A 23,878-nucleotide genomic window follows, 5' to 3' on the forward strand; every position below is an offset into this window, starting at 1 on the left:
TGGAGCGATTCGACCAATCAGATGAAAGCAGTGTTTCAGCGCCGCCCACAAGTGCGAATGAAATATTGAAGCCATAAACCGAAATGATCAAAACGTACACGGACCAACGGTCTTGTCCATGCTCTCTCACTTGAATCCTCTTCTTGAGATTTGAGTCTCTGATCTTCTGCAAGCCCCGCCTTGTTCACGCAGTGATTGACGTGGCGTGAGGGGGCGGACACGTGATCGGCTCGGAATGCATTTTCAATGTGCACATTGAATTTTGCTACATTCATTGCGGGACACTGAATGAAAATGCAATCGTAAGTGTCTTGACTGTGAGTGTTAATGCATTTAAGAAAAATAGCATTTAAATGATAATTTTGCCACAGTTTTTGCTTGAACATGTTATACATATCTAATCATTTCTGTAATACATTTTCATTTTAATTTTGCAACTTATAAAGCGTTAAAATTAGTTTTCATTTTACATATTAAAACTGGTGTATGAAATGGCAAATGAAAATTATGTAATTTAATTTTCATTTTCATTTTGCACCAAACGTTGCACAAATGTATTGGAAAATGAAAATGTAAATACAGAAATGCATTGTCATTTTACATATTGCATTGTCATTTTGCATATTACATTCCAAATTGAATATCGCTACCCATGTGCTTCCATAGTTCACCTCATTGGATCCTTGCTTGATAGCAATCTGAAGAGAAAATATATGTTAAATGTTTGAAATTCCATCTCACCATCCTCATATATATCGACACGCCCCCCCCCCCCCCCTGTAATAGTATATCCCACTGGCAACACTCTAAGTTCAGCCCAGGTTTCTGACCCCTGCTCCTCTCTGACTCGCGGTAATGAAAAACAATTGTCCCTCCATGATGAACCCTGGATGAGCCTGAGGCAGACAATCAGGCAGAATCAATGTGTCGAGGAGCCTACTCATTACACCCCTTCACTCCCAACACACAGACACAGCACTTTCACAGGACAGGGGCAAACAATTTGGAGATGGGGTTGTCTAGAAGGGTTATTTGAAGGAAAAGAGTAAGGAAAGAAAAGCTGGTGGGGAATGATACCGAAAAATTTAGTCTCAAGATGTGTGACCTGTCACATACAGTAGATAGGTCTTATATGGATGACGTGTAGATCTCAGCATATTCCAGACAGTAAACATATAAAAGATTACATGTGTCTGTGTATATAAGCAGACTGATGAAGCAGGTGTGCCAGCACTGCAGGAAGTGACCTAGAAAAACTTGGGATGAATTCTATAGTATCATACTCTGTGTGTGTGTGTGTGTGTGTGTGTGTGTTAAGGAGGGGGGGGGGGGGGGGTTGGGGGTCTGATCTGAAGACCTCGGGGTGCTGACTAGGACATCATTCAGCTCACACACCCCACTGTGAACCGCCACAGAGCCAGCAATCTGAGTCAGCTTCTCTCTGACACCACACACTGCTTTATGTTCTCTCTCTGCTTCTGCACATTTCAAGTCTGAACATCCACAAATTCTACTTTTATGTACTTGTGGCTCTTCTTTCTTTAAGGGACAGTTCAAGCTAAAATGAAAATGTCACTCTTTAAACCCCTAATTACTTTTTTTTTCTTCGGAAGATCAGAATTTGTTTTTATTGTCACTCTTTTCTATATGGGGTTGTCATACGGAAGCTTATTTCTGCCATGGGATAAATGGGCCATAATGTGACTTTTATCTGACAATTAAGACTTTTTTTCTTGCAATCCAAAATATAAACACAGAATTGCAAGATGTTAACTTAAGAAATCAAGTCAGGAGTTAAAATTTTATCTTTTTTTATTATTATTAAAAACAAAAACAAAACAAAAAGTCAGAATTTCGAGATATAAACTTAAGAATTACAACATGTAAACTCACAATTATGAGAAAGAAAGTAAAATAAAGTCTTACCTTACCTTTTCTTTTCATACTTTCTATACTTCCATACTACCAAGCTCTATAATGACAAACATTATAAAAGTGGTAACATTATAGTATTTATTATAGTACACATTAATATTCAGAATTAGCTTTTATTTTCATGATTTCATTTTAATTATAGTTTACACTTCAGTATTTTGTGTTTTTTTTAGTTCTTTTTAAATATTTCTATATAGTCTTAATTTATTTGAATAATTTTTGTATTTCAGCTTAAACTTAATTACACTTCACAATAAGCTTCCATTTGTTGACATTAGTTAACTGCATAAATTAACATGGAATAACACTGAAAAACACTTCTAAAGCATGTAATAATCTTAACGTTCATTTCAACATTTACTAATACATTATTAAAATCAAAAGCTGTCTCTTAATATCTTTTAATGGACCTGAGCTAACATGAACTAACAATGAACAGTTATGTTTTTATTAACTAATGTTGTTACTGCTAATTGTTAGTTAATGTTAACATAACACCAACATTAACTAATGGAACTTTATTTTCATGTGTTATTTATTTCAGCTAGTGGCCGAAGCAACATTTCTGTTTTTTTTTTTTTTCTAAAAGTCTTTGTAAATTTATGGCTTATTTCATTATTTAGTTTGTTTGTTTGTTGGGTGAACTGTATCTGTAAATCAAACATGGCAGTTTAATAAAAATTAATGATGACTAAATTTTTTAGTGTTAAAACACATAAGCATGCACACATGAACAAGTGCACATAAACAGCACAGGGATCTGCATTTATACCTTTTGATGTTTACTTTCCTTCTTCAACGTCTGGCTCATTCTCAGCAGTTTTCTGAGGTTTTACTGACATTTCATTTGAGGAGTGGGTGGAGGACAGTGAGAGAGAAAGCGAGAGCTCCTAACAGCACTTATCATTGCCTTGTCCTTCACATCACAAACACATAGTGCATAATGGAAACTATGGCAACGGGACCAGTTATTGCAAAACCGGATAGCACGGAAAAGCACACACATCTGCAGCATATACATCCACGCACATCACTGCAAAATGCATTTCAGACAGAGATAGTAAGATGGTCCTATCAGCTGATGGGATTCACATTAAGAATGAAAGGGAATCAAGCTGAATCTGACACCAGTGCAAACAGATCTAGATGCTATCTTTGAATGGTAATGGTAAAATCTGTGCTTTAGGAAATGTAAAGAAATATGATACGAGAATGTAAAGATACCCTTCATTCAAATGCATCCCAAACATAACAGCTTCTGACAGTGTTCCTTAGTTGCAATCAGTTGATTCCTCGATATTTAGGACACGGAATGACAGCGTCAAAGGATTCCCTTGTGAAACGGAAATACGCTTGATTTTGAATTTGCACTTGTAGTGTACTTCACATCTTAAAACCATATTTTGTTAAAACTTACTTGCTTATAAAGTGAAAGTGACATGACCCATCCAAAGTACACACACACACACAGCAGTGAACACACACACACACACTGAGCAGTGGGCAGCCATTAATGCTGCGGCACCCGGGAGCAGTTTGGGGTTCAGTACCTTGCTCAAGTGCTCCTGAGTCGTGGTATTACCATCCCGAGACTTGAACCCACAACCTTAGGAGTCAAGCACTCTAACCACTAGGCCATGACTTCCCCAAAGCCTACTTTAGAGTAGTCTTATCTTAGAGAGATTTGACATTACTGCTCGCTGTAGTTGGCTTTGAACTGTGAAGGCTTTGAATTGTATTGTCTCCATCAGAATGTGTTCAGAAACAAAAGCGTGAGAATTCAGGAGGTTTGATTTGATGTCAATGATGTCAGATGCCATTGTTTCTGGTGTTTCGTAACAAAACATGAAGTGAATGTTCACAAAACAGTGCAAATGAGAACCCTAGCAAAGGATTTTCACTAAGCAACCACTTAAAAGTGGGTTTGACAACAAAGAGAGAGTAAAAGGTTACATAATAGGGTGAACTATCCCTTTAAATACGTGCCCTTCATTTGAGAAATAAAAATATCAACACATTAAAACATGCCATAAGCCAATAACAGGTCCTGAGACAGCAGTTTCCTCTCTCATCACTCGCACACAGATTTCTGATTGCTCTGGGAACTAATTGATCCACTAGCTTAGCTTGCTAGGTGCTATTTTAAAACCTAATGATACCGATAAACAACTGATTTCGGATTGATCTGAAAAAAAAAATCAATAATTTGTTAAACAAGCTGTTTTCTAAACTCCAGGGTGATCAGGAAGGAATTAGGCACCCTGCTGAGTGTTTGTTTATATGGCTGGCCCAGTTCTTTGTGCTGTGTGTGTGTGTGTGTAACGCGTGGTAAATAAACACATAGCGGGGATTTTTGAAGCAGTCGACCACTGGAAGGGAAGTCTTCTGCTCTCATTGTGGATTAATGAGCAAAGCTTTACACTGCAATTAAATATGAAAGGAATGCAGAGGTGTAAATTTCCTCTCCTGTGGTCAGTGCCAAAGAGAAATCCCAAAACAGAAATATACAGACCATACAGTGTATGGCTTTGCTCTTAAAGGTACAGTGTGTGAATTTTGCAAATTACAACCAACGGCTCAACCCTCTCTTTAGAGAAGCTACGGTGGCCGCCACAGGTGAAGATGTCGTCGGTAAAGACAGAAGAGAGCAAATTTCTTTACAAAGGTAAAATGAGGAATTATATTTACTTAATTATTTAATAAATTGATGTTATTGCAAATATTAATGTACTTGTTCATCACTGTGTCAGTGTTTTATGAACAACAAAGTGACGAAACACGCTCTGTAGAGCAGTTTGTCTGTTTAGGGCTACTGTAGAAACATGGTGGTGACTTCCATGTAAGGAGACCTGCGGTGTATGTAGATAGAAATAGATCAGTCTAAGATTATAAAAACATAACGGTTCATTAAGTAAGGTCTTTATACACCTCTGAAAACATAGTTATGTATATTATATTGCATTTCTTTCAATAGATATTTGTAAATATTAAACATTGCAAGTTAAAATATTGTGAAAAAGAATCAAATTTTATCAGACCGAAACATGACATCGCTGACATCTGCGCGGCAAAGTCGGTCAACCGAGTGAGGACGGGATTTGACATGACCGCACGCTGTGGTTGATCTACAAGGCTTTGAGTTGTAATGTCACCATTAGAATATGTGTTCAAAAACAACAAAAGCGCGAGCGTTCGGAGGTTAATGTGAAATTATTCAAATGTATTCATATGTAAATCCCTCGTCCCGGTGCCATTGACGGTAAGGAGTTTGGTGCCCCTTGAGCCCCCCGAATGCAGTCACACTTTATCGGCCTTTATTTCTTCAGTTCAGGGACATTTTCAAGTGTGGAACAGAAGAAGGGAGGGCGAAATAAGCAAAGAGAGCAAATGAAAGCAGGAGGTGATTACTGAGCCCTGAATGGAGGCATGACTGGAGAATGATTATTATTCGATAGAGAGAGAGCAGACAGCACTTTGATGAAGTGAGTGGGTAAAAAATCCATAAGCAGAGAGTGTTTCAGAGAGAAACTGCCCCATAGAGAGAGAAAATAAAAAGATCTGAAAAGATAAAAGGAAAGATCCAGGATGAGGTTCGCCTCACACTATGTTTCTCACATTTGAGACTTATGAAATGATCTGACAAATTTTATTTCCTGTTGTATTTTCTGTTGAGGCGGGACATAAAAATTGGCCAAAACTGTTGTTTTTAACAGCTTTTAAGGTATAAATTAGCAGAATTATGAGAGCAAAACTGTTGGACCGCCATATTTTAAAGTCACATAAGCAATGTTTATTCATATTAAACATTTAAGATAAATATATAAGATAATGCTGAGGCGAGGCTTGATCGATTCATTTGAATGAATGACTCAATGACTCACTCATTAAATGCTCACTACTGGCACCTACTGGCATTTTAATTTCATCGAAAATTATTATTTCCACCACCAGTTCTTGTTTGTGTATTCAAAAATATTATAAATGATCTCATAATATCATTTAATGCAGTTGTATTTTTCAGTGTAAATTTTTTAATTTGATAACGTATACATAAAACACATCAAATGTCAGAATTTGAAATGAAATTAGCCTATTAATAAGATTCCCTCTATAAAGGTAAATAAATAATAAAAAAAATCACATAGATTTATGTCAGAGCTGATAGAAAACTCATGAAAATATTGCTTAAAAAGAAATCATATTTGCAAAAAAACACACACACACGTGTTGGATGATGATGTCCTAATTTTGGTCCATTCACATACAAAAGAAAGTCTGTGAAATGCATATTTAAAAGATTTTGGTCAATTTACTTGGAAGAGAATAACTGTAAATTGTAAATTCATATATATTTTGACAGGGGTAGCATTTTAATAGCCTCCAAGCTAACAGAGATAGACTAAAATCCAGATTTATGTACATATTTATGTACATAACTTATAGCATTTCAATTGCCTCAAGGCTAACATAGAACAAAACCGAGATTTGGATGTAAGGGGGTATACATTTTTGCAATAATGGACCAAAAGGTTGATATCACCGCTTCAGTTCATTTAACTAGAATAGAAAGTCTGGAAATTGTGCACATTTTGCAAACTTTTAGGTATACATTAACATATCAATGGACTCAAAGCTAACAGACATAGAATAAAATACATTTGGACTTCACTAGATTGTAACATAAAAGGATAAATAATAATAAAGCAAAACAAAATAAAGCATATTTTGCCAACTTTTAAGAATGCACAAGCTTGCTAACAGTAATGAATAAAAGTTGGATTGGGGGCCTTTAACATGTCATATAAGACAAATAATGAAAAAGCCGTGCTACGTGAAGAGTATTCGGTGCTCCGGCTCTGCTGTCTGTTCTCAGTGTGATGGCTGCAGGAGAAATGAGGTGTACTGGGCTGTAAGCATGCACCAGTGACCTGTGTCTGTCTGTGATGGTCAGTGTTTGCGTGTGTTCTCAGATGCCCTTCATAACACTGCCCTGTAGGACCAGTACGCTCTGAAGTTTGCTGCATCGCATCACTGCTCTGCTGAACACAGATGGAAAGTCACACAAACAGAAAATAAAAGAAAATAGACTGTTCCACTTCATATTTGACCTCCCCTGCCTCATCTTTTGCTTACCAACATCACTCCAGTTTTAAAGGAGCAGTCTTTGGAATGAGATTTATATTTATAACCGTATTTTGGGGATGGTTGACATGGTTTCTTTTTTTGATCTGATACCATTTCATAGCCATTTAACATTAAAAATCATCTTAACAGTACTTAACAGTAACTTTAAATTTCAGTCTTTAACATTAACATTAACATTAACATTTAACACAACATTTTAACCTGACAAATGTAGATAAATTCAACTTTTATAGTAAACTAAATAAACATTATTTCATGTGAAATATTGACTTCTTTTCTTGTTTGTATAACGTCGTTATATAAACATTTCAATTCCAAGTCTGACCTTTCCTACAGTAATGCACTGAGGGCTCTTCCTGTGGCCATGCTAAGAAAAGCCACAGACAAATCGTTTTGAACAACCACCGATATACTAGAAACAGATTTTCCACGTAGCATCATGGAAAACCTTTAAAAAATGGTTAACTCTGGCGTAGCATCATTAATCTCTGAACAATGACCATACACACCTAAATGTCTTGCCATTATCTGTAGGGAATGTGAATGTGCTCATGTGAGATATCTTAAAAAAAAAAAAAAAAGATAATGGTCAGCTGTGCAGTTTTGGAGTCTGATAATATGTATTACACATGGACATTTATAAAAAAAATAAAAAATAAAAAAAATATATATATATATATGGAACATTCAGATTTGAAGCCTGTTCAGTATTTGATATGGTTTATTCTTGACTTAATCCAGTGACCCTGCACAAGAAAACAAAACACCTTCAGAGCATATAAACCTGTAATCAGAGCCAGTAAAATATCAGACAGAGCAGTACAAAAGAAAGTAAATGCAGCATATTTCCCTGAAGTTCTCTACCTGCGTTTGTTTCGAGGGTTTAAGCACTCGTCCGACATCCCGTTGAGCTTGCATTTAAATTGAACTGAGGCTGCGGGTTTAGGTCGCAAAACCATGGCAACAGCTGCCGAATTTAAAGAGACACACTTTTTAACCACACCTTCAAAGGACTCCTCGTTCGAGGTGGGGGGGTTTAGAAGATGTATTTTTACTAAGTGGGTCAGAATTCTGCCCCAGAGGCCATGGTGAGACATTTGCTTATACAGGTATCACAAACAGACGCTGCTGCACCAAAACTAGCTGAGCAGATGCTTTACATGTTGTTTTACCACTGAAGGACACTTTAGCACATTTGTTAATAATGTAAAATGAACCAAAGCAAAGACAAAGAAAGTCAAAGAGGCGCAAACAGGATAAAGAGTGTTAAAAACAAGAGATAATGACTGTCAAAACAGCAGCAAAACTACTGATGTGTCCTACTTATGAGCAGAAAGTAGCATACTTAAGTATACACTCAGAGAACTGAAGTGGGCCTGGAGGGAGGCACAGTTGTAGATAATTATGTCAACCACACGAGTTGTGGATTGCTGTTTCAGACTGAGTTTTGATCAAAACATGTTTTCTGCTTTCATTTCCACAGATGGTGGCTTGAACCTCCAGATTAACAGCAGTTGTGTGGGAGTGGTGCTGCAGTGTTTTCCCAAAATGGTGGAAGCTGGAAGATTCTAGGTTTCTAGCTGGTCCAAACTGGATTAGATGGTTAACCAGCCAGAATACCTGCAAGTGGGAACCAGGCTAAGATATCTTTAGAGGTATCTTTACAGATAAGGTATCTTTGTGGGGTCAAGGGTCAAGACTCCTGATGGAGAAACCTGTTTTACGTTCAAGCTGTCTTATGTATAGTACATTAGTAGTTGTTTGTTAGAGGTTAACCAAATCCTCATGGAAATACCAGGTCAGACTAGCTTAAGGTGGCAGCTACTAAATTGTTTGTCTATGTTGATGGAGAAACTCATAACATGCCGTTTTATGCGGCATGGTAGCTGCCTTGTTCTTACCAGCTTGACCAAGATGGTCTACTAACAAGATGAGGTAGTATTGGTCCAGGGTTCTGTTGGAAGAACCAGGTAACCAGTTTAAGGTGGCCAGGCTGTGTTATAGAAGCTTGTCTGCTGGTGGTCAAAAAGTTCCAGATTGACCAATATTGTCTACTAATTTAATCAGGTCCCCAGTATATTTTTGGATACCTGATCCACACCTACACCACACTTGCTCACCATTTCTCCTAGTAAACTCATAAACTCCTTGTGTGGCCTCAGTGGTTCTTCTGCTGTAAAGATGAACTATAACCAGCCCAAAGTCCAAACATATACAGAGAGTCATAAACATCAACACCAACTTGACATCTTTCAGTGAGGTCTTCCTTAGTCGGTATGGAAATGGCTGGTGGGTGTAAGAGCAAATTCACCACTCTTCTCTTTCTCTGTGCAGTGCTTTTCTCCTCCTCGTTAGAGACCTAGAGTGCATCGTCACATTTGTCTGAAAGACAGAAACATGTTGCACTTTACAGGCACATCACTCTATAAAAAGTGGCCTCTAGGGAAGGAAGCGCCAGCAGCAGATTGGCTGGCTTTATCTCTACTTGCTTGGATGTTTTATGCTCTTCCTTTGAAAGCACAAATGAAATAGTTTGAATCCTACCTGTAAAATCAGATAAAGATTAATGAAAATTATAGCACACAAACAGGGGGTAATTTACTAAGAATGGATAGCCCCCACTGATAATGGCCTTTATTTGCATGCATGGACTAGGTTGTTTTGCGGCCTATTCACTAAAAGAATCACGTAAATCGGTACCCACAAAACATACCCACAAAACCCTTACCATTTGCACAGACTTGTTTTAAGCTAATATTGAAAGTAAACCAGTATTTCTAAAATCTTGTCAGTAGTAAATACAGTAATTTCATGTTTACAGTAATTTCAGCAAACCGTATAGAATTGAAAAAAGAAACATAACCATGGTGATACATTATGAGATTCATGATGGCAGGGGTCTCTAACCCTAATCCTGGAGAGTTGTAGTCCTACAGATCTCAGCTCCAAACCTATCCAAGGTTTTCAGGTTTACTTGATAATCACAGGCAGGTGTGTTTGAGCAGGGTTGGAACTGAAGTCTACAGGATGGTAGCTCTCCAGGAGCAGGGTTGGAGATCCCTGCATTATGAAAATAAAATGGGTATGCAACTTATTGCCCAGCAATTATATATGTATATGCAATGTGTAATTAAACCAAGTACCGGTACCAGTCATTTGGTTTAATTATACGTTTACAAACACTATGTAAGGTGATGAAACAGCTACCATTGCTTGGTGAAATCAACTAAATATTTATCTGCATGACTGGGAGTTTTGTAAGAGGATGAAATAATTCCTCATGCAGATTTCACTCTTGTTAAAACTGGTCACAAAATCCAGTCATTTCAATACGTCTGCATAACAGGAGGTTTCACATGAGGGTTAAAAGACTCCTACACACAAGGTTCCCTCGTGTTCAGATGTTGCAAATTTTTCCACACTGACCAATTAATAGCTGCTTGGTTTAAAAGAAACTTCTATGCGAGTGATGCTTCATGCATCACTACACTACTGACAATGGAGAACAGACATTTTCTGTATGCAAAATGTCCCAGCTAATGTAACCGTGCCTTTAAAGAAAATGCTGGAGACACAAGACTGGTAGAATCATTTATCTTGTGCGTAGTTACAGTCATATTCTTTACATTCATCCTATTCATACAGAGTGCATTTAAAATAAACTCAACACTTGTCAAGAACACAAGCAGTGGGCTCATTTAGCGTCAGCTGGCCATTGATATATCCTCTTAATAATGCAGTGTGTCCAAAGCTCCACAAAGCATCAAACACAGTGACATTAGCTGCTATGCAGCAGAGTTACATTACATCCTGGAACCTATAGGGGACATTAAAGCAGAGGCAGATGTTTGATGAATAATGTACTGTACACCATAACGCATTCAGCTTCACAGAGGTCTTATGCTAATAACATCATTAAAACTAATCAAAAGCCCATTTATAATTGTTCCATTATTAACATGACTGCACTGCTGTGGATGCTTGGAGGAGCATAAACTCAAGCATCACACACAAATGATCTACATACCCCCATTTAAACCATCTCACAAACTAACTGACATGGGTATCAAAGAGACAGCTAATCAAGTGGATCAAAAAAGTGCCGGGTTCTATCCACGACCCTCTCAGGCCTTGTTCAGAGCTACTGCACTGGAAAAAGAGAAGTGAAAAGGAAAGCTTGAATTTGTCCCTGTCAGTCATGTTTCATCAAGTCTCATTTACTAAGCAGAGCGGATGTGGCCAGCACTCCCCCCCGCTGTGGCTGAGACCCTTGAGTCAGGACAGGAGGGGATTGAGGGAATGGCAACATGACTCCAGCTCTCTCTTTCTCATTCTTTTCCTCTTGTGCAATCTGTTCTTGTTTTTTGGCATCGTCCAGAAGCAATTTAACGGCCTGGTGGAAAACGACACGGGGGTCAGCTTTAGGGAGGGCAGGACAGTCACAGCTTGCGCGGAGCTCCAAAGCCTATAACATCACAGAAAATTACACAAATTAATGAAGATGGATTTAAGCTGACGTACAAACCTTCCAACTCTTCATCTCTACCCAGGTGACACTGCTTTTTAAGGACTGATGGATAGATGTATGGATGGATGGAAATAGTGATATGAAATCTGGATAGGTAGATGGATGGATTGAAGCTATTCAAAAGTTGGATGCATAGAAACAGTGATATGAAACCTGAATGGATTGGAAAAAATATTATAAATAAATAAAATCTCAAATTTTTACAAAATTTGCCAGCATGCTAGCATATTTCTACACTCTGTGTTGTCTGACTAATCCAACCGGTAAAATAAAACGGTCATGGTATGTTGTCGATAGGGTTGTGACGGTGAGGAAATTTTCCCACCGGTTAATCGATGTGTGACAACAACAGTAATACCGGGGTCACTGTTGGTGCAGAAGGCGTTCACCTTTTCTTGATTTCCTTTGCTTTTAAATAGCTTGTTAAATCTGCGTGCGCATTTTACTTTCACTTTCAAATAGCGGCAATTCGGCATAAAGCAGTTGTTCATTTTAAGTTCGTTTGAATTTTCCATCTTTTGCTTTGCTTTTAAATAGCTTAAAAGCACCATGAGCATTTTACTTTCACTGTTAAATTATGTAATAGGGCAGGTTATGCCGAATATAAAATAACAAATAACTTACATAAAGTTTAAATATTTATAGAAAACTGGGAATAGGCTAAGTATACATGTATAATATATAGCCGAATAAATAAGAAACGTAGAACATTTATTAGCAAAACATACAAGAAAGCTTGGAGGCATGGGATACACCTTGGTGTGAAATTAAATAAAAAATTACATTTAAATAAAATGACACAAGGGTTTGAATTAAGTAAAAATCAGCAAACAATGTGGAACCAATTAAACAAGAAACAAATGTTTAAAAAAAACTTTAAAAAAAGTCAACAGGTTTTTCAAAATCCAAAATATTTTGGTGCTTTTGCATTTAGTTTTTAAAACTAAATCATCTGCCATCATCCGTCTCACCTCACTCTTCTTGTCAGTCAGCTCTCCTCGCTGGAGAAATTAAATCTGATCTGTGATGCGACTATTGTCCGGCACACTGAATTGAGCAGCCGCATTCAGTTTTTAATTGTAGTGTCTGTTCTTTTACTGAATTAAATTATTTTTATTACTCTAAAAAAAAAATCTAAACGACGGTGGGGGTTGGTTCCACGGTGGACAAGTGACGTAACCGGTGCTGCGGCTTAACACCGGTATCATCGTCAACACGGTCTATCACGGTAAGCCTAGTTTTCCACACATTATGCAGACAGTCGCATTATTGCAAAACTTTCACAAGCAGTTTCTCCATCTCCTCTATCCAACGGACCCCCTGTGTGTGACAACAATATCACAAATTCCCCACAAATGTGGCTTGTTTGGGAGGGTTACAAGAAAAAAGCCACTCCTCAAGAAAGGCCACATGCAGTAAGACTGAGCTTTGCCAAAACACACCTTGAAAATTCGGAGGCAGATAAGTCTAAAATTTAAATTATATTGAACAACATGTCTGGCAGAAATCCAACACAGTTCGCCATCCAAATATCAGCATTCCTCCAGTAAAGTACGGAGGAGGTAATGTCCTGTTCTGGATGTTTCTCTGCAGCAGGGACTGGAGCACTTGTCAGGATAGAAGGAAAAATGAATGGGAAAAATACTGTAAAATTCTTGAGGAAAATCAGCTGTCCTCTGCCAGAAAGTAGTCAAAGGGAAGAAGGTTTACCTCCCAACATGACAATGACACAAAGCACACAGCAAAACTGAGCACAGAGTGGCTGAAAGAGAAAAAAGTGAATGTCCTTGCATGCCCTCATCAGAGCCCTGATTTAAACCCCACTTAAAATCTGTGGAATGTCTTGAAGACTACGGTCCACAAACACTCACCATCAAATTAAACTGAACTTGAGCAGTTCTCCAAAGAAGAGTGAGGAAATATTGCAAAGTCTAGATCAGTGGTCGGCAACAGGCGGCCCGCGAGCCAAAAGCCAGATAATTTGGATAGCACCTGGTTCTGAAATAGATCTGTAATGACAGCAACAGTTACTCACAATCTTAGTCTTTAGTGATTTAGCCTTCAAAATAAAAGTACGAGTGTTTTTGCAGCAATGTTTTATTTTTAGATGAATTGAAAACTGAAAAGTTCTGAAAGACATTCAAAAGAGTCTGTCTGCAACAAAGATTATTGAGGACAATTACCCAAGAGGGGCACGGCAGTTGCATGCTTACGTCAACGAGACGCAGAACACTTTTAAAAAGCATTCTTCAAAACCAAGAAGTATTGATTTTACAAATAAAAAACAAAACAGTTCTGTCTGTATACATAGTTTACTTGGAACTGCTAAGTTATATGAAACCCTACAAGCAGGTATTCACCCAATTGACACACATAAAACACCACGATTTCACGTGTCAACATGCCACTGGAAATCTGAACTTCGTCAGACAAGCCACTCTCAAACAGACACTCTTACACAAAGGTGACGACTACGAAATCCACTTGTATTCCTGAATAAGGCACCAGGAGGCAGAGGGGAGTCCACACACACTCCACTATGGTAATCTCATTAGCAGGCACACGGACGACGAGTCTCCATTGGCTCAGGTTAAAGAGGGTGAGAACAGAGCGATGGAGGGTGTTTTAGGGTAACTTTTCCAGAGCAGTAATAGCCTCCACTCAACAGAATTCACATGCATTATAGTTGATGGACAATTGGAGTCCTGGCCATCTGCTCTTTCTATGTTTGAAGTGAGCAAGTATACAAGCAGCAGGACTGTTAAGAGTTCAAGCTCAAGGTTAAGTGAGGCCCCTGCATGCCACTTAAATACATTCACGCATCCTTCCACCGCAGCTTAGCATCGTATATTAAACAGCCATTTTGTAGAGCCATGGTGTGAGACGGAGAGAGAGCATGTTTCTTGTAGATGGCTGTCCATTGTGCTCTACAGTTCACTCTATAAACATTATGTTAACCTGAGCTCTTTGTTTAAAGCAAGCGGTCTAAAGTTGGCTGGTTAGCATCCGCTGTTAGCCCCTGCTGGTAGATACAGTAATTACACCATCTGCCTTTCTCTGCTGATGGCTGTAGCTTAAAAGTGTGAAAAATGATTTATAATTTCCCATCTGCTTCCTAACATCACAAGTTACTTCCATAAACATTACAGTTACACACATCCAGCACAAACCAACACAGGAACATGTACCAACATCACTTTTTTTTTTTTATTCAGAACATAAGCATTACTACTAAGAACTTAATATTATACTGTAACAATAAAAACATTTTTTAGCAATAATAATATACTTCTGTTCAAATGTTTGAAAGAAAATAAGATCTGAAAGATCTTGTTTTTATTTTTAAAGAAAATACAATTACTTTTATTCAGCAAGAATAGAATAAATTGATAAAAAATGACAGTAAAGACTTTTATAATGTTACAAATGATTTCCATTTCAAATAAATGTTTTTTTTTTTTGCTTTCTATTCTACAAAGCAAACTACTAAGTTTTCCAAAATAATAAGCAGCACCACTATTTTCACCATTGATAATAACAATAAATGTTACTTGAGAGATCATGTGACACTGAGGACTGGAGTCATGATGCTAAAAATTCAGCTTTGATCACAGGAATATATATATATTTTTCACAATATAACAATATTTTACATAAGTTTTTACTGTATTTTTGATCTAATAAATGCAGCTTTGGTGAGCAAGGCTGTATTTATTTATAAACAATATATATATATATATATAATAATTAATCTTACCAACTCCAAATGGTAATGTAATTATTTTGGCCAAAATATTTCCATAAATGTTTTGTGTTCATTTTTCTTTCTCATATGAGAATGGAAAGATTTCGCATTCTATGCATTTTCCACAATGCATCCATGTCACAAGACACAAGTGCTGATCTGTATATGTTAAGTTCTAGTTGTAAAACCAATGGAACAAATGAAGCTAGTCTTGGGCTGGCAGCAGAGCAGCAACAACAGCGGGATCACATTGTGCTTTCACACCAACAGTGAGGCTCTTAGCAGAAAATCAACTCATTATTTCCTTCAGGAAATGGCCTTAACTTGTAAAATGATTACCTTGAGTGCACCACTGAGATTTAATGCATACAAATAATTATGAAATCTCATTTCCAGGAGGGGTGGGTCATATTTATATCCAAATTGTAAATAATTTATTCCGGGCAAGCGGATAGCAAACTAGTGCAGGTGACACCTGGACTATAAACACTTTCTTGTTCAGGGGTCTTGCTGCTATTTTATGAGAGGAAATCAAGGGGGAGATTTTGATGTGAGTTTGATTCATACTCCTCAAATCCCTGTCATGCATTTCATGCAGTGCACTATATATCGTGATGTGCTGCATAAATGGCTCACATGGTGAATTATTTAGCCTCGGTCCCTAATGAAGGCTTTATTCTGTGGTTGCGAGTACTGATCTAAGGATTCCACCATTTGCATGTTGAGTTTTCTGACATCTCTGCGATTCATGGATCCTCCAGGCCTTTTCATGGCTCTTGCGTTTTCTTCTCCCCTCCAGCAGAAGAGCATTTATCTGTTCATTTCCACTATGAACGTGTTCTTAAGGCATGTGTGTAGAGGGTAGAGTTTGCTCCAGAGCAGAGGGGTCTCCAGACGTCTTGTTAGCTTTGGTGCGGTCTGGATTTCAGACGGGTCTGCGAGGCCTACGGTGTGTTTCCGATGGATACTTTTTAAATCAAGAGAACAGTGTACCCAGAACATATACCTGAATTTAAATACAGAAAACTGCTCTCCCTTGAAGAGCTAAACAGTGCTCATGCTGCTCTTTGAATCATCTCAAATCAGAATGGAGGAGGCGATTATCAAACTTGTTCATTAAGGTTGAGTGCTACAATCATTAAAGACATACTAAAACACTGACATTCTGAAATTAATCTTCATCTTTATTTCTTTTCTTTTTGTGATTAGAGTAGAAATGCAAAACAGAAGCTTATTCACTAGTGGTCTCAGACTTTTAGACCCCAGTGAAGGTAAAATTATTTTTACACAGTCAAATGCTGTTCATTAAGGAGAACTAGGAGCACTATTAAAAATGAAATTAAGAAATATTGCAATTAAAATATATATATATATATTTTAAAAATGTTTTGAATTGCCAAATATACATTTAAAAAATATAAATTATATATTTTTTAAAATATAAGCTAAATATACTAACAATATCAGTACATTAGTAAGTCCATTTTAAATTTAATTTTATATTATTATTAAAATAAATTATTATTAAAAATATTTATCGGTTTATTGTTACATTTTACTAGATTTTAAATATTTATTAAATAATCTTTAATATTGAATATTTAAAATAAACTATTTGGAAATGTCTTTACATGTAATTTTTCTATTTTTTTTTTTATTTCATGATTATTTCATTTTATTTTTAAGCAATACTTTTAGTCCTCCACAGTCTATATGTTTGCCTTTTTTTTTTTTTTTTTTTAAAGAAAACTGAAAATTACGAGGAAGGACAGAAAAAGTGCGACTGGGAATGCAAATGAGAAATGATGCATTGGCACCAAAGCTTAGAATGGTTAAAAACAAGTATGCTAGGCCACGGCTTTGGTGGTTCTTTCTTTTAGATCAGTTTCTTAACCATCTGAAAATGTTGTTACCATCTCAGCCATCAATTTAATGCTATACACCACTGTACATGCTACGGTTTGCATTTGTGTGATAAGATTTCACTCATTTAACATTGATGATGTCTAATGATGTATGTATTTGCTTTCGCGTCCTTTACCTCAGGGACGAGGCGGTCCAACTGTCTGACACGGTTTTGATGGGAAGGGTGTGTGGACAGCCACTCCGGGATGGTGGCTTCACCTTTCAACTGATCATAGATCTCCATCTGCTGCCAAAACACTGGGCCTGCCCTCACGTCAGCACACGCCTGACAGAAACACACAGCAATCTCAGTAAATACACATACACAGACGGTTGATAAAGCTGTGTCACCATCAAAGGAAGCAAACAAGGAGATGACACACACACACACACACTCTGGACACGTCATCAGCTGGAGCTGAGAGCAGGCTGGATCATGGACAGCATGACACATGACTCATGACTAGTCTAGCAAGCTTCGCACCGTTACCGCAGCACGTGCCAGTGTCCTTCACCCAGCCGGCTGTGGCAGGCCGGATCTGGGCACGTTTACGAGCAGCAGGCGGCCCGTTATTACTACTAGAAGAGATAGAAGGGAATCAACGGTTGCTCCATAATGATGCCAAGCATGAGATCAGGAGACATGCTGTCAGGAAGAGCACTACACCATGAATCAGACCGCTGCCACATTCAGAGAAATGGCTTCCTTCATGCAGTTTGTAAAGAAACAGTGCCATCTAGAGGTCATGTATGATACCGCTTTCACACTTTTAATTCATCCTAGTAATAAGTTACTAATTATTACCAATACAGCTTTTATTTAGAGAGACATATAGGTTAAGTGTGTAATTCCTAAGTATGCCATGCCTTTAAAAATGAACTTGTTTGTAATTGTAGTCAAGTATATATGGAAGCCCCATAGAGGTCATGGATTATTATTTTTTTTTTTTCATGTGTTCTTGTAATCTCCACAATTGTTTTCTCATGATGTCTGACACATCATCTGACAGCAGCACTAACTGACTTACCAAATTATATAATAACATAACTATTTTGACAACAGGATGTCCTATATATATATATATATATATATATATATATATATATATATATATATATATATATATATATATATATATATATATATAGGTCAGACAGCCTATCCTACATAACGAGAGAAAAAAAAACAAATCACAAATTAATTTTAATTTAAATGGATAAGGGAGATAAAGTGGGTTGCATCCAAGGTGCTCTAAAAGATTTTAGAATAATTATAATTTTAGAATAATTATGAATTCTCTGTTTTTAGACCATTTAAAACGATAATTACACAAATGAAATGATTAGCATCCCTGAAAAAAAAGATCAACAGTGATTAACTATATTTATTAATGTATTGTATCACATTTATATCCAAATGCTAATTAATTTACATAATCTACATGAAACAAAACCTAAATCCCAAACCCTAGCTATAACAGTTATTGTTAACTGAAACTAAAACTATTAAAAATTGTTTTCAGTAATTTAAACAATGCTGGAATAAAATATTAATAAACACTATATAATAATTAATAGAATATAAACAATACTAAAATAACACTGAGTTATAAACAGCTTAAATCATCTTCATTTAGTCCGATTTCCGGATCAGAAAATGCTGTTTGTGTCAAGTTTGAGGATTTTTTTATCAAGACTGACACAGATAGTTTTCAGAAAATGATTGATAATTCAGTTATGGGGTGTAAAACATGCTCAACGCCGAACGTCTACTCGCAGCTATCCTTCTGCGACAAAGCACTATGCTGCTCATCCATGGATTGTAAATTATGAAATATATGAGCTACTTACACTGTGAAACTTGTCTTATAGTGCATTTTAGGTGGACATTCAATATGTTTTCCCTTGGATTATTAATAATAATAATAATAATATCTGCAGTACCTTGGCAGCCAGCTTCAGGCCGACCTGGTCCGCCTCTGCCTCCAGCTTACGACTGAAGGGCCGGTCAAACAAGAACTACAACACAGAGTTGAGACAGAGAAAATGAGAGAGAAAATCTGCAGTTAAATGAGCTATTCTGACAGAGCACACAGAAGACGGACAGAATAAAGTGACCCATATTTGGAGAACAAAATGACTAGGAGATAAAAAGCCCAATCATTAAAATGTAATTTATTTTCAAAGTAACAGGGGAAAGATGATAAAAAACAAGGAAAGAAAGGGATGGAAATATCCACATTAAAAGGAGAGCAAGAGAGTACACAGTAACTTAGAAGAAAAACACCATAAAAAAACGAAGTACAATTAAATTGAAAGTGGGCCTTTGTTTCGCACAGCACAGTGATTCAGAAAATGCTAATTCAATATCCATTTAGAGAACAAATAAATGTAGCTGAATTTTAACTAACCTCAAATTGAAGTCCTCAGAAACCCAAATAAGATCTCCTCTGAGATACTGTTGTTGTTTTACAATGGTGGCGAGAGAGTACTTGAGAAGGTTTTTTTCAGCTCAAGCAGAGGAGTTTAATTGTTAATGTTTAAGGGGACTTTTAGGGATTTCAGAATCAATATTTAAGGAGTGTTTGCATCATTAATGGACAATCCCAACCTAAACTCACTCCCTTAAATGTCTTATACTTAAATGCTAATATTTAACTAATATTTATATATATATATATATATATATATATATATATATATATATATATATATAGAGAGAGAGAGAGAGAGAGAGAGAGAGAGAGAGAGAGAGAGAGAGAGATAAATAACTGTTATAATAAATTCATACTTTTATTCAGCAAGGATGCATAACATTGATCAGAAGTGTCAGTAAAGATGTTTAAAAAAAAGAAAAGTTTTCATATTTCATACTATTTCATATGAATGCTGCTCTTTTGACATTTCATTTAAAAAACAATGTCCACATATATTCTAAATAAATAAATACATCTGTCTATCTATCCACCCACACACACACAAAATATACAAATATCATATTATTAAATTATAATATATGCAAGTATTTACATAAAATACATAACCCATAAAATGTTATATATTTCTGATATATTTTATGTAAACATATATTTACATTGGTTCGGGACTAGCGAGATAAAGGGCCGGAAACAGTGGAAACATGCTGCAAGAAGGCAGATTAGGAATCAGTTGAAAAAAAGAGAAAGAGAGAGATCGTAAGGTCCTCCATCACCTGCACTAGTTTGCTCTGTATCCAGTGTCCCAGCACTGCAAAGCTGTCCCGAGGACAGATCGCCCAGATCGCCGTTAACAGGATCAGAGACAACAGCTCCACCACGTGAGACAAACTGGCCTGCTCCGCCTGAGAAAGAGAGAGAAATTCACTATGGGCTTCTGCTTTTCTTGATTTTGTCGTTTATCTACTTTGCTACTGTAATTTGTTTGTAATTCTGTGTTGAGAACCTTTTTTTTTTTTCACTCTTGCTAAGCAGCCCATTCGTTGAGAGCATGCCCAATTAGGAACAACGCAGAAAACCAAACACGCGATTTAATAAAGAGAGACATGATGAATCACACTGAATCATAATTACGATACACATTGTTTTGAAAGAAGGGCAACAGATATGCCAAAACACGTGTCCATGAGTGGCCAGGTATATGCCGCAAAGCAGATTTGTTGGGTAATTACGCCAGCTTCATGGTCAAACAGTCGCATATGATAATAAAAGGTGTTGAATTCTGAGATTATGTATTTCTAGTGATAAGTGTAATGTGGTCTTGTGGTGTATAGAGTGTATACAGTGATGGGAGTCATATAATATTAAATATAATCATTTATTATATGTTACATAATCATTTAACCTATTACAATAAAAAAAATTTCACCCTCAAATAAATTTTTTTTATCATTTTTTAACATAATGTAGAGTACCAAACCTGCAGAAATTAAAAATAAATACATAATGTGAAGAAACGATAACATTTATTTATTTTTTATTTCTGCTGTCAACTAATTTTGGTTTGGTCCTCACACAAAGCTATCGCATTCAAAAGACTTAAATAGCTCAAAAAAATCATAAGTGACACTTTGAAGTAATTTCTTTTGACAGCCACGGTTCACGGTCTACTTCAGTGTGGAAAAGAGCTGCTTGGACATTTTGTGAAACATCTTCTTTTGGGTTTCACATATACACAACCATTAATAAGATTTGGTGTTTTTGAAAGTCCCTCAAGCTCACCAAGGCTGTTGATCAAAAATACAGTAAAACTATATTAATTTTTTTTTTAATCCTAATTTTCTGTGATGACAAAGTTGAATTTTTAGCAGCATCACTCCAGATTTAGTGTCACATGATCCTTCACCTATCAGTCTAATAGGCTGAATACGTAAAATAAATAAATCAATAATGTGTGTCAAATATAATATTGTTTTTCATTTTTCCTGTTTAAAATCTGTTGCAGTGTATGCTACTAGCTTGTTGCAGCTTTGAAATAACATAGCAAACACTCATAAGCCTAACAGCATGTTGCTTGGTTTTAAAGGGACTTTTTAATGCCGCTGAAAAATATACTAAATCATTTTATTTTTTCACATTATATTAGTCCTGATATCAGTGTAAGCTCCTTCACGCTAACCAGAGCCACAAGCATGCCGTGATGCAACAGCTCCGAAACTAAAACATCCTTTAAACCGATCTCTTAAATGCACCTAGTGCCTCTGAGACAGGACGCCTCCTTCTCTTCATTTAAACCAAGAGAAGAGATGAGAGTAAAACATGACACACGCAAAAGAGAGATAAAGCGAGCACTTGAATGAAGGGTCTTTTACTCTCTGAAAAATGTTTAGAGACACTGCAAAAGAAGTACAAATTTAGTTTAATCCAAACTATAAAGGCCAGAGGCAGTGTGAGGACCCTATAACCACCGGACAGTGGGTGCAGATATCAGATCATATACGTTCATATACGTTTACATTTAAATCAAAATGCCCCCAAGGGAGAGATTACTTAGAGAAATTAACACCAAGCTCTTGGTTACTTTACTTTCAGCATTATTCATTATTGGGCTAAAATAGATTCTAATAAAATGACAAAAATAATGTCCATTGGGGCGTTTCTGTGAAGAGGTTTGACAGTGTGGGCGGGACTTACTGCATGACCAATCAGAGCATGAGCCATCTCATGTCCCAGTATGAAGACCAGCTGATGGATGTCTGCTACAGCCTCCAGCATTCCTGTGAAGATGAAGACATTTCCATCCTGACACACACACACACACACACACACACACAATCATTCCAGCTGTGAAATCAGAATAATTTTCTCCTCTAGTAATCAGTCTCAAGATTTTCTTTAATCATCTGCAGTGAATTAAGAACACTTCTCTCTCTGTGTATGAAATGCTCAGACACGTAGCTCATAAGAAAATTGTCCAAAACTGTCAGGGAAATTTCACAAACAGGAAATTCAAAAATGAGGGTTAGATTACAAAGTATCTTTATATTTTAATTAGGACTGTTAGTCAATTCAAATGTTTATTTTAACCAATTAGCCCACGTGATGTTGTTCAAATTGATTGCACATTAAATTTGGCCGTGAAAAAATACCCACAAAAGATCATTTTGAGCCATTATTGTGTTAAATGAGAAAAGAGATTACAAAAAGTAGCTTTAGAAATAAATATTTTATTTGATTCAACATAAAATGTATTACACATAAATGTTTAGGCTAAAATGGCCTAACATAAACCAAGGATTATAAAAGAAGATTTTTTTTTTATAAAAAAATATTTTATTTATACAACGAAAGTCATTGGAAACAAATCATTTTGGTTCCAAAGAGTCTTCAAATTACCTTCCTTTATGTTCCACCCAAAAAGTCATAAGCGTGAGTAAATGATTACACAGTAATAATAACGAACTCACGTGTCTAATTGTGTACGATTGCTGTATGTCCCTGTAATCGTCTTTACCTCCATTACAATCGTCATCCATCTAAACTTTACTGGTGAGATCCTGGTCTGCTTTATTCACCCCATTCAGACTAGCCCTGACTTCATATTTCTTATTAACAGAGGGATTTATGTTCCCAGCAATCACTGCAGAAATTAAAAAGGTTATGCATGATGACGAAATTCAAGTGCTGAGTAAATATAGTGTTACTTTTCCTCAAAATGCTGTATCAGTGCTTCATATTGTATTTTTTTTTTTTTTTGCATATAATGCTCAACATAGAATATGTTGGATAATGAAGAAGAAAGTCTTCTTAAATGCACGCAAACTAAAATTGGCAAAACAAAAGAAGTGAATAAAACAAATGAATAGATTTGGATTATTATTAGATAAGGCCTTTGGTTGTTACCAGATGTGACTCACAGGCAAAACAAATGCATTGATTGTGGGGCCGTCCACCACATGGACCGTCCAGGGGACAGAGGAAATCTCAGCAACGTCCTGGTTTCTCTCGGCCAGAACCCGAACCACTTGCTCCACCACCTGATGCCTGGGATCTGACGGAGCGATCAGAGAATCCTTGAACTCCTCCATGTACTGAGAGAGAGAATGAGGGAGAAAGAGGAGCGACAATCCATGAAATAAAATGATTTGTGAAAATAAACGCTACATTTCATTTTTATAATATCCC

General features: G+C 36.6%; 1 protein-coding gene across 1 annotated transcript in view; it reads right to left on the reverse strand.

Annotated features, from left to right (window-relative positions):
• Positions 1 to 10,658: 10,658 nt before the first annotated feature.
• The window catches only part of oma1 (OMA1 zinc metallopeptidase), a 13,506-nt gene continuing 286 nt past the window's right edge, over positions 10,659 to 23,878 (reverse strand). The window contains exons 2-7 of the mRNA XM_059497855.1: positions 23,611 to 23,845; positions 22,388 to 22,495; positions 20,470 to 20,598; positions 19,203 to 19,277; positions 17,395 to 17,544; positions 10,659 to 11,545 (exon numbers count right to left, since the gene is read on the reverse strand). Coding sequence (XP_059353838.1) covers positions 11,294 to 11,545; positions 17,395 to 17,544; positions 19,203 to 19,277; positions 20,470 to 20,598; positions 22,388 to 22,495; positions 23,611 to 23,845 — 949 coding nt within the window. The 3' untranslated portion in view covers positions 10,659 to 11,293. The remainder of the gene's footprint in view (positions 11,546 to 17,394; positions 17,545 to 19,202; positions 19,278 to 20,469; positions 20,599 to 22,387; positions 22,496 to 23,610; positions 23,846 to 23,878) is intronic.

The sequence above is a fragment of the Carassius carassius genome, chromosome 18, assembly GCF_963082965.1.
Source record: "Carassius carassius chromosome 18, fCarCar2.1, whole genome shotgun sequence".
In the NCBI taxonomy this organism is placed as follows: Eukaryota; Metazoa; Chordata; class Actinopteri; order Cypriniformes; family Cyprinidae; genus Carassius; species Carassius carassius.